Below are 15,610 nucleotides of genomic sequence, written 5' to 3'. Positions count from 1 at the left end.
ATGTATTAAAAATAAAAAACACAAAAACCTAAATAAGTATTCAGACCCTTTGTATGAGACTCAAAACTGAGCTCAGGTGCTTCCGGTTTCCATTGATCATCCTTGAGATGTTTCTACAACTTGATTGAAGTCCACCTGTAGTAAACTCAATTGATTGGACATGATTTGGAAAGATACACACCTGTCTATTTAAGGTCCCACAGTTGACAGTGCATGTCAGAGCAAAAACCAAGCCATGAGGTCCAAGGCCCAGACAGAATTGTGACGAGGTACAGATCTGGGGAAGGGTATCAAAACATTTCTGCAGCATTAAAGGTCCCCAAGAATACAGTGGACTCCATTGTTCCTAAATGGAAGAAGTTTGGAACCACTTCCTTGAGCTGGCCACCCGGCCAAACTGAGCAATTGGGGGAGAAGGGCCTTGGTCAGGGAGGTGATGGTCACTCTGACAGAGCTCCAGAGTTCCTCTGTGGAGATGGGAGAACCTTGCAGAAGGACAACCATCTGTGCGGCACTCCACCAAACAGGCCTTTATGGTAGAGTGGCCAGACGGAAGCCACTCCTCAGTTAAAGGCACATGACAGCCCGCTTTGAGTTTGCCAAAAGGCACCTAAAGACTCTCAGATCATGAGAAACAAGATTCTCTTGTCTGATAAAACCAAGATTGAACTCTTTGGCCTGAATGCCAAGCGTCATGTCTGGAGGAAACCTGGCACCATCCCTACGATGAAGCATGGTGGTTGCAGCATCATGTTGTGGGGATGTTTTTCAGTGGCAGGGACTGGAAGACTAGTCAGGATCGAGCGAAAGATGAACGGAGCAAAGTACAGAGAGATCCTTGATGAAAATCTGCTCCAGAGCGCTCAGGACCTCAGACTGGGGAGAAGTTCAACTTCCAACAGGACAACAACCTTAAGTACACAGGTCTCTGAACGTGCTTGACTGGCCCAGCCAGAGCCCGGACTTGAACCTGATCTAACATCTCTGGAGATACCTGAAAATAGCTGTGCAGCGAGACTCCCCATCCAACCTGATAGAGCTTGCGAGGATCTGCAGAGATGAATTGGAGAAACTCCCCAAATACAGGTGTGCCAAGCTTGTAGCGTCATACCCAAGAAGACTCAAGGCTGTAATAGCTGCCAAAGATGTTTCAACAAAGTACTTACGTAAATGGAATATTTCGGTTTTATTTTTGATAAATTAGCAAAAATGTGTAAAAAGTCAAGGGGTCTGAATACTTTCCAAAACACTGTATCTACCTCTATCACTCCAGTATCCCTGCACATTGTTAATATGGTATTGGAACTGACCCTGTATATAGCTTCTTACTTTCTTGTGCTCTTATTTCTATTTCTCGTTTGTTTTTGTTCTACCTTTTTATTTTTTGTGCTACATTGATATTGATTACTGCATTGTTGGGTTTGGAGCCTGCAAGAGACATTTCACTGTACTTGTGCACATGACAATAAAACTGTCCATTCAGAGGAGTGTGTGTCAGGGTGGAAGTTAACAGTAAGGTAGGGACATTCCGCTGCTAACTCTGCATTACATGATCCCATTAAGCCCTGAGGGCAACTGTAACATGACCTCTGCTCTGGCTGCGTGCACGAGCACAAGCATGCACACAACAAATGCACACACACAAAGCCTTGTCTGTGAATCCTTATCCTCAAAGGAAACAAACTACCCAAGTACTGACTGAGGCAGGTCATGGATCTGATTTCCACTTGTCCAGACTTCTATCGTCCCAGTCTATTGATCCTTGACCAATCACAAGGCTTTCCTCTCCCTCATCCCGAAGCAGACGAATGACCTATCAATGACTTGTATCTCTGAATAGTGAGGATGGGAAACAGTTGGGTATTACCATACAGGTAGAGCACAGTAAGTGACTTCATTGGCCAGCCTTTTGTTAGTCGTTGTCTTGTTGTTTTCAGGTAAACAAGCCTCCAGACAGGGGAAACATACACATTCACTACTCTGCACAGTGCATACACATACACACAGAAAAGCCTCCAGGCATATTTTCAAAATAAAACATTAAAGCAAAGTCAAAGGACTTCAATGACGGAAATAGCCTAAAAACACACAGACACTCTCATCCCAGCCAGGCTTCTGTAGACTGCAAACAGATGTACTGCCAGAGACATGGTGAGTGATTTCATTACAGGCAGTTAGGGCTGCGCCATATTTCGTCTTTTAAGGTATACCGGTATGGATCCACCTACCGGTGCGAGTCATTCCATGTAATTTCAGCAAGCCATGCTTCAACCCAACTCTCCTTGAATAGTCCAACAAGTGGCAGCTCTCTGAGAGGACTATCCCTATGATGCAATTCTCATATGAAGACTTGTACGAAAACGTTGATGGAGAAATGGGCTAGGGACAACATGCTGTGACATTCCTAACAAAATAATACATTGCATGTCAGTCTTGTTTTTTTATGTCCCTGTATGCATTGTGATTAGTGATATTTACCATTAAACCCAACGCAACCCAATAAATTAGAACTGCTGTAACCTAATAGGTTTGCTTGTTCACCAGGAATGGTTTAACAGCAACTAATCCAGATTTTTTTTAAGGGAATAAACCATACACAAAAGGGGCCGTTTTCATGGACACAGATTAAGCGCACGAGAAGGACAAACTGAATTGCTTTCATGGAGGACTTGCTTGAATTGTGAGGATGACCACACAACTTATTTTCACCATGAGACAAATCTACTAGTTTTCTACCCAAAGTTGCAATCTGTTTAAAACAAATCAGAATGGAGAAAGCCAAGTAAACCCAAATTAAATTTGTTGCCATCCTCATTACATTTACATTTGAGTCATTTAGCAAACGCTCTTATTCAGAGCAACTTCCAGGAGCAATTAGGACACATCAACAGATTTGTCACCTAGTCAGCTCGGGGTTCAAACCAGCGACCTTTCAGTTACTGGTCCAACGCTCTGCTGCCCCCCCATAAAAAAAAACATTTAAAACTTGTATTATTCAGAAACATCAAAATATTGTGATATGATATCTTAGCCATATCGGCCAGCCCTACCAGCACTGTCTAGACATGTTCGCTCTATATGTAAACATAGGCACTCGCACATAGATACACAGGTCATCTGTTGGCCAAACAGCTGGAAGATAAGAAGTGATAAGAAGATAAGAAGTGTTGGCCAAACAGCTGGAAGAAGGAAGATAGCCTAAAGCACATTGTGTACGACAGACAATTTACTCTTAGCATCGGAGTAACTTTACAAAAGACACGATGGATTCACTCAAAGTCACAGCAATGTTTAAACAGCACTGACTCTGTCTTGACCATTCTAAAAGTGTGTGTGTGTGTGTGTGTGTGTGTGTGTGTGTGTGTGTGTGTGTGTGTGTGTGTGTGTGTGTGTGTGTCTGTGTGTGTGTGTGATTGAGTGAGTGAGTGAGTGAGTGAGACAACTGTCATTATGTGGGGGGCATTGGAGAGTCAGAAGGCAACCCCTTAAATACTGGCCTTCCATTTAGAATCTTGACAAATTTGAGTGAAATCAAAGCCAGTAAAATTCATAACTCACAAAAATGATGATCATGCAGTGTCAAAGACAAGTCTGGCCTGAGATCAGTATATAACAAAGGCAGTAGTAGCAGACAGGCACAGAGAGCCAGAACAAACTGTTCTGAAGTCAGCTGAGCCAGTATAGCCAACTGAAGCATTTCTCCATTACTGTTTAACCAGCCAGCCCACTGCTGAACATCACATTATACTTTTCTATTAGTTATACGAACCAGAAAGGCTCAGTGATTCAGGGCTCTCTCTTTCTTCCTCTGTCACGACTACAAGGTGAAACACACAACATTTATACAGTACCACCGTTCAGTCCATATGTAAAAGCTTGGGGGAGAGCTTTCTGTGTTGTAGGAAATGAGAATGTTAACATACTGTACTCTGTATTTCTGCAGTCTAGGAAAAACCACAGTGTCTACATGATGTATAATGTGTGATTCTATTCTACATCTGAATTTGACACTTTGGGAAAAAATATATATTATTCAAATCGATCAATCAATCGGTATCTCGTGTATGAGGTTGACCAGCTGAAAGGGTATGTGAACTAACTTAATCCTCTAACCCGGGTATTAAACCATCTAGTGTTCAGTGAAATAACAACACCTGCACCTGTCGACGACACAAGTTGTTCTGCTTCCACGAGCACATCCAATGCTAGCGTCAGTAATTCTACATTTGTTGTTAGCCCAGCTAGCATGGACACTGACAGTTGTGAATCTGATGCAGCCGAAGAGCTACTGCCCCCTTACCCGGGACAGGGACGTTGGACCATCGATGAGGCGCAAATATGATGAGAACTACATTGATTTGGGGTTCACGTATATTGGGAGTAGTGCCTTTCCTCAGCCACAGTGTGTTATATGTGCAAAAGCACTATCTCACAACCTTCACTCTTGCGCAGACATTTAGAAATGAAACATGCCAATTTGAAAAATAATCCACAGGAGTTTTTTGAATGAGAATTAAGACAACTTTCGAGTAGTAAGACATGGATAAAAGCAACAGATAACATTAATAAGGGTGTAGAAGCATCTTATATGGTGAGCTAAAGACTGGCTAGGACAGGCAAGCTCCATGCTATTGTGGAGGACTTAATTCTTCCTGCTGCCATGGATATGGCTGGGACAATGCTGGGGGAAAAGGCCCAAAAAAACTATACAGACATTGGCGTCATCAAACAACACTGTTTCACAATGCATCAGTGACATGGCAGAAGATGTTTTGAAACAATTACTGCTTTGCATACAACCCAGTGAATTATATGCTTTACAGCTGGATGAGTCAACAGACGTGGCGGGCCTGCCACAGCTCCTGGTATATGTCTGTTACGTTTATTGGGGGTCAATTAAGGAGCATTCCTCTTCTGCAAACCACTGGAAACCAGGACAACAGGAGAGGATATTTTTTTAAGTACCGGACAGCTTTGTGACATCAAATGGACTTTGGTGATCAAGATGTGTTGGTATCTGTACTGATGGCGCAAAACCCATGACAGGGAGACATAGTGGAGTGGTAACGCGCGTGCAAGAAGTTGCTCCCGACTCCACTTGGGTACACTGCAGCACTTGGGTACACTGAGGCTCTTGCTGTCAAGGGAATGCCTGATTGCTCGAAAGCCGTTTTGGACACTACAGTGAAAATTGTTAACTTTGTTAACCTCTTGACGTTACCCTAGGATAGGGGGCGCCACAGCGCATTTTGGAAAAAATTCGTGCCCATTATCAACGGCCTACTAATCAAACTCAGAAGCTAGGATATGCATATAATTAATACCTGTGGATAGAAAACACCCTAAAGTTTCTAAAACTGTTTGAATGGTGTCTGTGAGTATAACAGAACTCATATGGCAGTCAAAACCCCGAGACCGATTGAAACAGGAAGTGGAATTCTGAATTGTGGACTCAACTTCACGTCGTTGCCTATTAATCACACCGTGAGCTATCGTTCATCGAGCACTTCCTATTGCTTCCACAAGATGTCGCCAGTCTTTCCAAAGTGTTTTGAGCCTTCTACTGTCGAAACTCAGTGAATGAGACGCGTTGGAAATTGGTCACAGGGGGAGGGCCATCACCATTATGACGCCGGCGGCCCTGTCTACCCCCACCTTTGGAAACATTTTGAAACACAATTACAATCGTCCCCCTCGAATCTTATTGGCTCTCTTGTTGAAACAGGCCCTGAAGATTTATGTTATACAACGTTTGACATGTTTGAACGAACCTAAATGGGAAGAAGAAAAAAAATTATTTCGAAACGGCTGTCCCGCGACCGGCAGAGCTTTTGGATACAACATTCAGACGCGCTAACAACAGCAAGCTAATGGAACATAAAGGATGGACTTTTTCGACCGAAAATACATCTGTTGTGGACCTGGGATGCCTGGAAGTGCTTTCTGATGAAGACAACTAAAGGTAAGCGATTATTGACAATATTATACAAGATTAGATGTGATATGCGATTGTTCCAAGATGGCGCCGAGCTCGGTTTACTAGCTAATTTTCTGAGTATCGCATCCCCTTTTATCGCTAAGTGTGATTACCCAGTAAAGTTATTTTTAAATCTGGTATGACAGGTGCTTTCAAGAGATATTCATCTATAAATCTTAGAATGACAATATTACATTTTAAAAATGTTTTCGAATAGTAATTCAGTAAATTGTAGCACTGTTTGCCTGGATGCATTTGACGGGAAAATAGTTAGTCAACGTCAGACGCCGATGTAAAATGCTGTTTTCATATATAAATATGAACTTTATTGAACAAAAGAATGCATGCATTGTGTAACATGATGTCCTAGGTGTGTCATCTGATGAAGTTTGTAAAAGGTTAGTGCTGCATTTAGCTGTTTTTTGGTTATTTGTGATGCATGTGGTTGGTCGGAAAATGGCTATGTTGCTGCTTTTACGATGGACTCCTCTAACATAATCTAATGATTTGCTTTTCCTGTAAAACCTTTTTGAAATCGGACGACGTGGGTCGATTCAGGAGAGGTGTATCTATAAAAAGATATGAGACAGTCCTATATTTGAAAAAAAAAGAATATTAAATTTCGTTATGCTAATGTCGCTAGGAGTTTTCCCTGGATTTTGATCCCGCAGACGGGACGGGACGCTGGAGAGGTTTTAAAGCCCCTGAACTCTCTTGTATTTTCTGCATTTTGCAATGATATGGGCAGCAACCATGTATGTTACGCGAGACCAAGGTGCAGCGTAGTAGGCAAACAGTTTTCCTTTATTAAAATGAACACCGTCAAAACAACAAAATACACAAAAAAAACGAACGTAAAGTTCTGCAGGCAACACAGTACCTAACAAAAACAAGATCCCACAATCTCAGGTGGGAAAAAGGGCTGCCTACGTATGATCCCCAATCAGAGACAACGACAAACAGCTGCCTCTGATTGGGAACCATACTAGGCCAACAAAGAAATAGAAACATAGATTTCCCACCCTAGTCACACCCTGACCTAACCAAATAGAGAATAAAAGGGATCTCTAAGGTCAGGGCGTGACAATGTAACGCTTTTACAACATACACTGGTTATCAAGGGGCAAAGTACTGACATTTTTTTTTTTTTAATTGAGAGACGAGCTTAAAGTTCTTTACTGACCATAATTTTCACTTGTCTGAACGCGTGCATGATGATAAGATTCTCACACGACTGGCCTATCTGGGTGATGGGGTTTTTTCACCTGAATGATCTGAATCTAGGATTATAGGGACTCTCCGCAACTATACTCACTGTATGGGACAAAATTGAGGCTATGATTAAGAAGATGGAGCTCTTCTCTGTCTGCATTAACAAGGACAACACACAGGTCTTTCCATCATTGTATGATTTTTTGTGTGCAAATGAACTCAAGCTTACGGACAATGTCAAATGTGATATAGCGAAGCACCTGAGTGAGCTGGATGCGCAATTACGCAGGTACTTTCCCGAAACGGATGACACAAACAACTAGATTCATTATCTCTTTCATGCCCTGCCTCCAGTCCACTTACTGATATCTGAACAAGAGAGCCTCATTGAAATTGCAACAAGCGGTTCTGTGAAAACTTGAATTTGTTCAGAAGCCACAGACAGATTTCTAGACAGGGCTGCGCTCAGAGTATCCTACCCTGGCAAATCAAGCTGTTAAGACACTAATGCCCTTTGCAGCCATGTACCTATGTGAGAGTGGATTCTCGGCCCATACATGAATGAAAACTAAATACAGGCACAGACTGTGTGTGGAAAATGATTTAAGACTGAGACTCTACAACCTAACATTGCAGAGTTATTTGCATCCTTTCAAGCACACCCTTCTCGTTAACCTGTGGTGAGTTATTCACAATTGTTGATGAACAAATAAGGTTTTATATGTAAGATGGCTAAATAAAGAGCAAAATTCTTGATTATTATTATTTGTGCCCTGGTCCTATAAGAGCTCTTTGTCACTTCCCACAAGCCTGGTTGTGACAAAAACTCACTCATTCTTGTGTTTAATAAATGTATCATATAGTGTGTGTGTGGCAGGCTTACAATGATGGCAAAAACCAACATTTGAGAGTGTGCTGACCCTGGTGCTAGAGGGGGTACGCAGCTGGAGGTTGAATGTTTGAAGGGGCACAGGACTATAAAAAGTTTGGGAACCACTGCTCTAATCCATTCAATGCCCTCCGATCCGCAGGGGTCTGTTTTCACCACACACACACATCCCTCCCGTCCCCCCGGCAGCATTAACATACCTCCCATCTAGGAACAGAGCAGCCATCTGGTTTTGTTTGGGGCAGACCACTCGTGTGTGTGTGTGTGTGTGTGTGTGTGTGTGTGTGTGTGTGTGTGTGTGTGTGTGTGTACAGTACCAGTCAGAGGTTTGGACACACCTACCTATTCAAGGGATTTTCTTTATTATTTTCTACATTGTTGAATAATAGTGAAGACATCACAACTACAAAATAACACAGATGGAATCATGTGGTAACCAAAAAAAGTGTTAAATAAAAATATATTTTAGATTTTAGATTCTTCAAAGTAGCCACCCTTTGCCTTGATGACAGCTTTGCACACTCTTGGCATTCTCTCAACCAACTTCACCTTGAATGCTTTTCTAACATTCTTGAAGGAGTTTCCACATATGCTGAGCACTTTTTGGCTGCTTTACATTCACTCTGCGGTCCCACTCATCCCAAACCATCTCAATTGGGTTGAGGTCAGGTGATTGTGGAGGCCAGGTCATCTGATGCAGCACTCCATCACTCTCCTTCTGGGTCAAATAGCTCTTACACAGCCTGGAGGTGTGTTGGGTCATTGTCCTGTTAAAAAGAAATGATAGTCCCACTAAGCACAAACTAGATGGGATGGCGTATCGCTGCAGAATACTGTGGTAGCCATGCTGGTTAAGTGTGCCTTGAATTCTAAATAAATCACAGACAGTGTCACCAGCAAAGCACCTCCACACCTCCTCCTCCATTCTTCACGGTGGGAAACACACATGCGGAGATCATATGTTCACCTATTCTGCGTCTCATAAAGACACAGCGGTTGGAACCAAAAATCTAAAATTTGGACTCATCAAACCAAAGGACAGATTTCCACCGGTCTAATGTCCATTGCTCATGTTTATTGGCCGAAGCAAGTCTCTTCTTATTATTGGTATCTTTTAGTAGTGGTTTCTTTGCCGCAATTCGATCACGAAGGCCTGATTCACGCAGTCTTCTCTGAACAGTTGATGTTGAGATATGTCTGTTACTTGAACTCTGCAAAGCATTTTTTGGGGCTGCAATTGGAGGTGCAGTTAACTCTAATGAACTTATACTCTGCAGCAGAGGTAACTCTGGGTCTTCCTTTCCTGTGGCGGTCCTCATGAGAGCCAGTTTCATCAAAGTGCTTGATGGTTTTTGCGACTGAACTTGAAGAAACTTTCAAAGTTCTTGACATTATCCAGATGGATTGACCTTCATGCCTTAAAGTAAGGATGGACTGTCTCTTTGCTTATTTGAGCTGTTCTTGCCATAATATGGACTTGGTCTTTTACCAAATAGAGCTATCTTCTATATACCACCCCTACCTTGTCACAACACAACTTATTGGCTCAAACACATTAAGAAGGAAAGAAATTCCACAAATGAACTTTTAACAAGGCACACCTGTTAATTGAAATGCATTCCAGGTGACTACCTCATGAAGCTGTTTGAGAGAATGCCAAGAATGTGCAAAGCTGTCATCAAGGCAAAGGGTGGCTACTTAGAAGAATCTCAAATATATTTGCATTTGTTTAACACTTTTTTGATTCCATGTATTATTTCATAGTTTATGTCTTCACTATTATTCTACAATGTAGAAAAAATGAAAAATAAAGAAAAACCCTGGAATGAGCAGGTGTGTCCAAACTTTTGACTGGTACTGTATATGTGTGTGTAGGCTATGCTACAGTATGTGTCAGTGAAAGAGTATGTAATTTGTTTGACAGAGAGATAATAGCAGTGGCCCAGGGTGTTATATAAAGTGAAAAATGTAAGGTGATTACACATAATAATAAGGGGATGTGGTCTCTGTTATCCAGCTCATCCACACATCCACAAACACAGCTGTTCAAATGCATCTGTTATTAGTGACAAATACAATGCCCTCTCCCAGGGACTCCTAATGAGGTGGCACTGGCACACTCACTCCTACAAACACACTCTCACACCTACACACTCTCACACCTACCTACCTACACACACACACACACACACACACACATGCTATGACTCAGGAGTGGTAGTCTGAAGACTCGCTCTGTTTTTTAATAAACGGACCCTGAGAAAGATTGCAATGTGTCCAATGTAAGAAATTGGGCACAGGCGTGACTTACCAAGCAGCGCACATGCAATAAGGAGCGTGCGGATGCCCATTGTCTCCCGTCTCTCTCTCTCTCCGCAGACACTGTTCCTATAATCCGTTTGGAGGCGCAAAACTTCGGTCTGTTTTGAAGGGGAAATGAGGGGTCTGCGGCCGACTCGGTATCGCGTCGTGCAGCTCTGGTGCACCCCGAGGATCGAAGCTTCTGGGCTGGCTTGAGAGTAAGATCCCCTCCGCCTACTGCCTATGGGATGCCCTCACCTATCTCCCGTATCCTGCTCTGAGATGAGGGGCTCGGTATACTCGGGTGTCGCTTGTCTCTACTATCGCCTTCAGCTATCTGTCATATTGTCAATGACATGCGCCCATAAAAGACGCCTAGGCGACCCAGCCCATTCTCCCTCCCCTACGCATCGGACAGAGAGACTGCGGAGGCGCTTCGCTGTAGGATGACAAACCACCGCAGCAGGGAGTCCTGAGTCCAGCGTTGTGTGTGTATGTCTTGCTTTGTTGGTGCGCTATTTAGAATTTAGCCAACATCAAGATGTTCGGATCAATACGAAAAATCAGTATGAAAAGTCCTTTGGTGAGGAAGTAAATAAAATACTTCCTCAGGCGGCAATAGCTCTACCCAAACGCACGCAGGTCGTGCACACTCCACCACTGCTCCAGTAAAATCAATCTCCTTTCACTGCTCTGCTAGGAAAAAAAGTCGATGGGCGGGCGCTGTCGCGGCAGAGCACGCAGTGCAATATTACATAGGGTGGACCTCCGCACGAATTCGTCAATAGGTCGAGTCCATCGCAAGTTAACCACACTACTTACTGTATTAGCTACTTGTTCATAATAGTCAGAGAAATGTCTATTCCCGTTGATCAGAGAGGTGAGTGTTGTGCATCGCCTACACAATGTGCTGTTTGGGCACAAATATATTGATACATCCACACCGGCGAAAATAGCCTCAAATTTCACATGTGTTTCTGATCAATAACTTAGAATAACGCTACTCAGTTGCTGCTCTTCAACGGCTCCGAGTCAAGTCCCTCTGCAAATTCAGTCAAAGTCAATGAAAGTCTTTTGGAATATTCCCACGGTTTATTCCATGTAGTTCATTTCCTGGTTGGAAGAATAGACTTTGAGAGAAGCAGTTTTGTATTCCTTGCAAACGAACCAGTGTGCCACACAATCCCAGACCCGGTACTTTCTACAATTCACCCAATAAGGACTGACACCGACTTGAAGACCCACTCAATTGGTCAAAAGGCATGGCTAAATCGATTCTTTTTTTTACAATCACTGCCTAAATTAAAATGTCTAAATGTTTTCATATGCAGTTAAATTGGATTGAGCATAAACGTGTTATGGGCATGGGATATTACATGCCCCCTTTTATTGAATAATATGATACCAATAATAATAGTCTTGACATTTAATTAATAGCATGTGTTTTTACTTTTACATTTCTCTCTCCCTCCATCTCCAAAATATACAGAGCCATGGATGAATCCCATGAACTGAGAATAAACACAAAGCTTTATGATTTCTATAAGCAGTTTATAACATGTATATGTTTGGTGGTCACTAGTGAGCCTGCACTAGTTACCACAGCAAAGTCACAAACCCCCAATATTTCCCCAAATATATTTTTTAAATGTGATTTTAAACCTAACCTTAACCATAACCTTAACCACACTGCTAACCTTATGCATAACCCTAACCTTAAATGAAGACTGAAAAGCTATTTTATGTTTTCATGAATTTTTACGACAGCCAAATTTGACTTTGCGGCTATGGTAACTAGTGGAAACCTATAGGTCTCAGCACTTCAGTTGGAGAAACTTGAAATCGAGGGGGCTGCCAAAATATTTTGGTTTGGCGTGGTTTGGCGGGGTATACCTGAGCGCTGGGTATACCTGAACGCTTTTTGGCTGTTTTGACACTATGAATAAACCACAATGAAAATACAGCTGAATACCTTTATTCAAAACACTTCAACATATCTGCCTAGGCCTAGGATTTTGTCTTAAAAATAAGTTGTGGCGTAAATGTGAAAGAGAGACAGCTTTGAGTAGTAATATCTGTGTTTTTGCAGGAGAAAACAAAGGCTTTAGTGGTTGGCTGCAGAGCCATAGTAATCCAGTCACAGATTAGATAGTGATATGATGGAATGTAGGATATTCCTTCCATTGGGCACCTTATAATGCACCTTATAATGTCATCCCCTTTACTTTTTCCCCCCAAAACAAGTAACGGTATCCTCATCTACATGTAGACTTAGGTGCGTAAGAAGCATCTATAACCCATGAGTTACACACCCTGTCTCATAAATAATGGTCTCTATAATAATTATTTGTCTGGTTGTTATCCACTGCGTTTTGTCTGTATGCATCTATCTAGCCTCAAAACTACACCGACTTGCAATTTAGAGACAGAGTATGTCTTTTGACATGTCATCAGAGTTTGTGACCTGTGTCGTTAAAGGTGAGACCGTTGACAGGTATAGGTGTCTTGATATCAGGTACTCTGATCAGAGAAATAGCAGTCTCCTTGGAAAAAGAGGAGTGTTAAATTCCCTGCTGGTCTCATCCCATAATAAGCCATCCAGCCTTGCTATGACTCAGAACCACAGGAGGCTGCTGTGGGGAGGACAGCTCATAATAATGGCTGGATAGGAGCAATTGGAATGGCATCAAACACATGGAAACCATGGAAACCATGTGTTGGATGTACTTGATACCATTCCACTCATTCCGCTCCAGCCATTATCACGAGCCCGTCCTCCCCAATTAAGGTGCCACCAACCTCCTGTGCTTAGAACAGACTGTATTCCTTTAGATTAGTTCAATAGCAATCATTACAGTAATAGTATGAGTCCAGTCATTAGTAATCCCCTTCTTTAACCTGTTGGGGCTACAGGTTAGCAATGAACCCCGAGCCGGGATTGCTAACAAGGCTGGAAATTCAAAACATCAAAAATCTAATCATTTCAATTTCTCAAACAATCAACTATTTTACACAATTTAAATGATAAACATCTCCTTAATCTAACCACATTGTTCGATTTTCAAAGAGGCTTTACGGCAAAAGCATAAAGTTAGATTATGTTAGGACAGTACATAGCCACAAAAGTACAAACATCCATTTTCAATTCAAGGTCAGGCATCACCAAAAGCAGAAACCAGCTTGAATTATGCACTAACTTTTGTCAATCTCCATCAGATGACACTCCTAGGACATTATGTTATACAATACATGCATTTTTTGTTCCATCAAGTTCATATTTATATCCAAAAACAGCATTTTACAGTAGCGTGAAATTCAGATTTTTTCTTCTCTGAAATGCTTCCGGTGAACATAACAAAATTACTATTCGAAAACATTGGTAAATTATAATATTGTCATTCAAAGAATAATATATTATCATCTCGTAATTGCTACCGAATGGCCAGATCTCAAAATAACTTTACTGGGAAATCACATTTTGCAATAAACGGGGTGCTATGCTAAGAACAACAGGCTATGCTATACAGTTAGCATCATCTAAAATCGATAATAACATTGTAAATACCCCCTTACCTTTGATTATCTCCATCAGAAGGCAGGATCCCAGGTCCGGAAGGCATTCCAGGTCCGGAACAAATGTGGTTTCTTTTGACAAAGTTCATAATTTATGTCCAAATAACACCAAGTACTTAGCGTCCATTATGCTCCCACAAAACGTGGTGTGGGGCTGGTAAAATCACGCCGAAAAGCTAAAAAAACCTAGTAAATAATCTATTTATGTTCATTCAAACATGTCAAATGTTGTTTAGCATTAATCTTTTGGTCCATTTTTAACGTTAAACATCAGTAATATTTTCACACAACCTATCCTATGTCTAGATAAAAAATGATGACAAACTCACGTCTCTCAGATTTATGCGCAGGCGCAAAAAAATGAAGTGATGACATGTCAACTTCCTTGGATTCTAATTTGCTCTCTGTTTATCATAGACGCTTCAAACAACTTTATAAAGATCGTTGACATCTAGTGGAAGCCGTAGGTGTTGCGAAATGAATCCTTTCTCACTATGGTATCTATAAAACAATGACACTAAATAGTACAGTCACAAAATCCACATTTTTTTGGGATCTATTTTTCACAGGTTTTTGCCTGCAATATGAGTTTTGTTATACTTACAGACACCATTCAAACTGTTTTAGAAAATTCAGAGTGTTTTCTATCCGAATGTGTTAATAATATGCATATCCTAGCTTCTGAGTTGGTGTAGGAGGCAGTTAAAAATGGGCACATATTTTTTTCAAAATGTCTCAATACTGCCCCCGAGCCCCAACTACATTGTTTTGGTGTTTTGATCTTTTAATGAACTTGAGTTGAATCTTCATGGTGAGCATGAATGGGGTTAGTTTGGGAGAAATTCTGCACTGGTATCACTTTAGGAGATAGATTTGTTCACATATTTTTTCTGGCGTTCTCATATTTTTTCAGAGTGCATCCAGTAAGCAAATAAATGATTCATTTGTTTTCTTTTGGTGCGTATCTCGGGCTTCACAGAAGTTTGTCAGTGTTACAAAGCAGGATGTGTGAGAGCAGTGTCTCTTCACACACATACGCACCCATGCACACACTTGCATCTACATAGTCAAACACTTTGAAAACACACACACAAATGGGCACACACACAAACGTGCACACACACACCATCAATGATCTGACTGCACATGGGGTGCTCTGATAGACGGATCACTGGTCTGTGTCCACCCAGCATACACATGGTTAAAACAAATCCAGGCTGCATCACAACCGGCCATGACTGGGAGTCCCATAGGGCGGCGCACAATTGGCCCAGCATCGTCCGGCTTGGCCGGGGTAGGCCGTCATTGTAAATAAGTGTTCTTAACTGACTTTCCTAGTTAACTAAAGGTTAAATATTTTTTCAATGTTTATGTAAAAATTAAAACCTGCCTTAATGACTATTGCCCTGTAGCACTCACTCACATCTGTAGTTATGAAGAGCTTTGAAAGGCTGGTCATGACACATATCAGCACCATCATCCCATACATCCAAGAACCACTACAATTCGCATACCTCCCCAGCAGATCCACAGATGCCCTCTCCCACCTGGACAAGAGGGGAAATAACCTTGTGAGAATGCTGTTCATAGACTACAGCTCAGCGTTCAACACCATAGTCTCTCCAAGCTCATCACCAAGTTAGGGAACCTGGGACAGA

At 41.8% G+C, this 15,610-nt stretch overlaps 1 protein-coding gene across 1 annotated transcript in view; it reads right to left on the bottom strand.

Moving 5' to 3' along the window:
* LOC106586624 (immunoglobulin superfamily member 3) overlaps nucleotides 1-11,493 on the bottom strand; it is a 135,115-nt gene extending 123,622 nt beyond the window's left edge. The window contains exon 1 of the mRNA XM_014174111.2: nucleotides 10,390-11,493. Coding sequence (XP_014029586.1) covers nucleotides 10,390-10,429 — 40 coding nt within the window. The 5' untranslated portion in view covers nucleotides 10,430-11,493. The remainder of the gene's footprint in view (nucleotides 1-10,389) is intronic.
* Nucleotides 11,494-15,610: the final 4,117 nt, after the last annotated feature.

The sequence above is a fragment of the Salmo salar genome, chromosome ssa25 (assembly GCF_905237065.1).
Source record: "Salmo salar chromosome ssa25, Ssal_v3.1, whole genome shotgun sequence".
Lineage (NCBI taxonomy): Eukaryota > Metazoa > Chordata > Actinopteri > Salmoniformes > Salmonidae > Salmo > Salmo salar.
The sequence above is the reverse complement of the archived record's forward strand: the minus strand, read 5'-3'. Positions and strand labels throughout refer to the sequence as shown.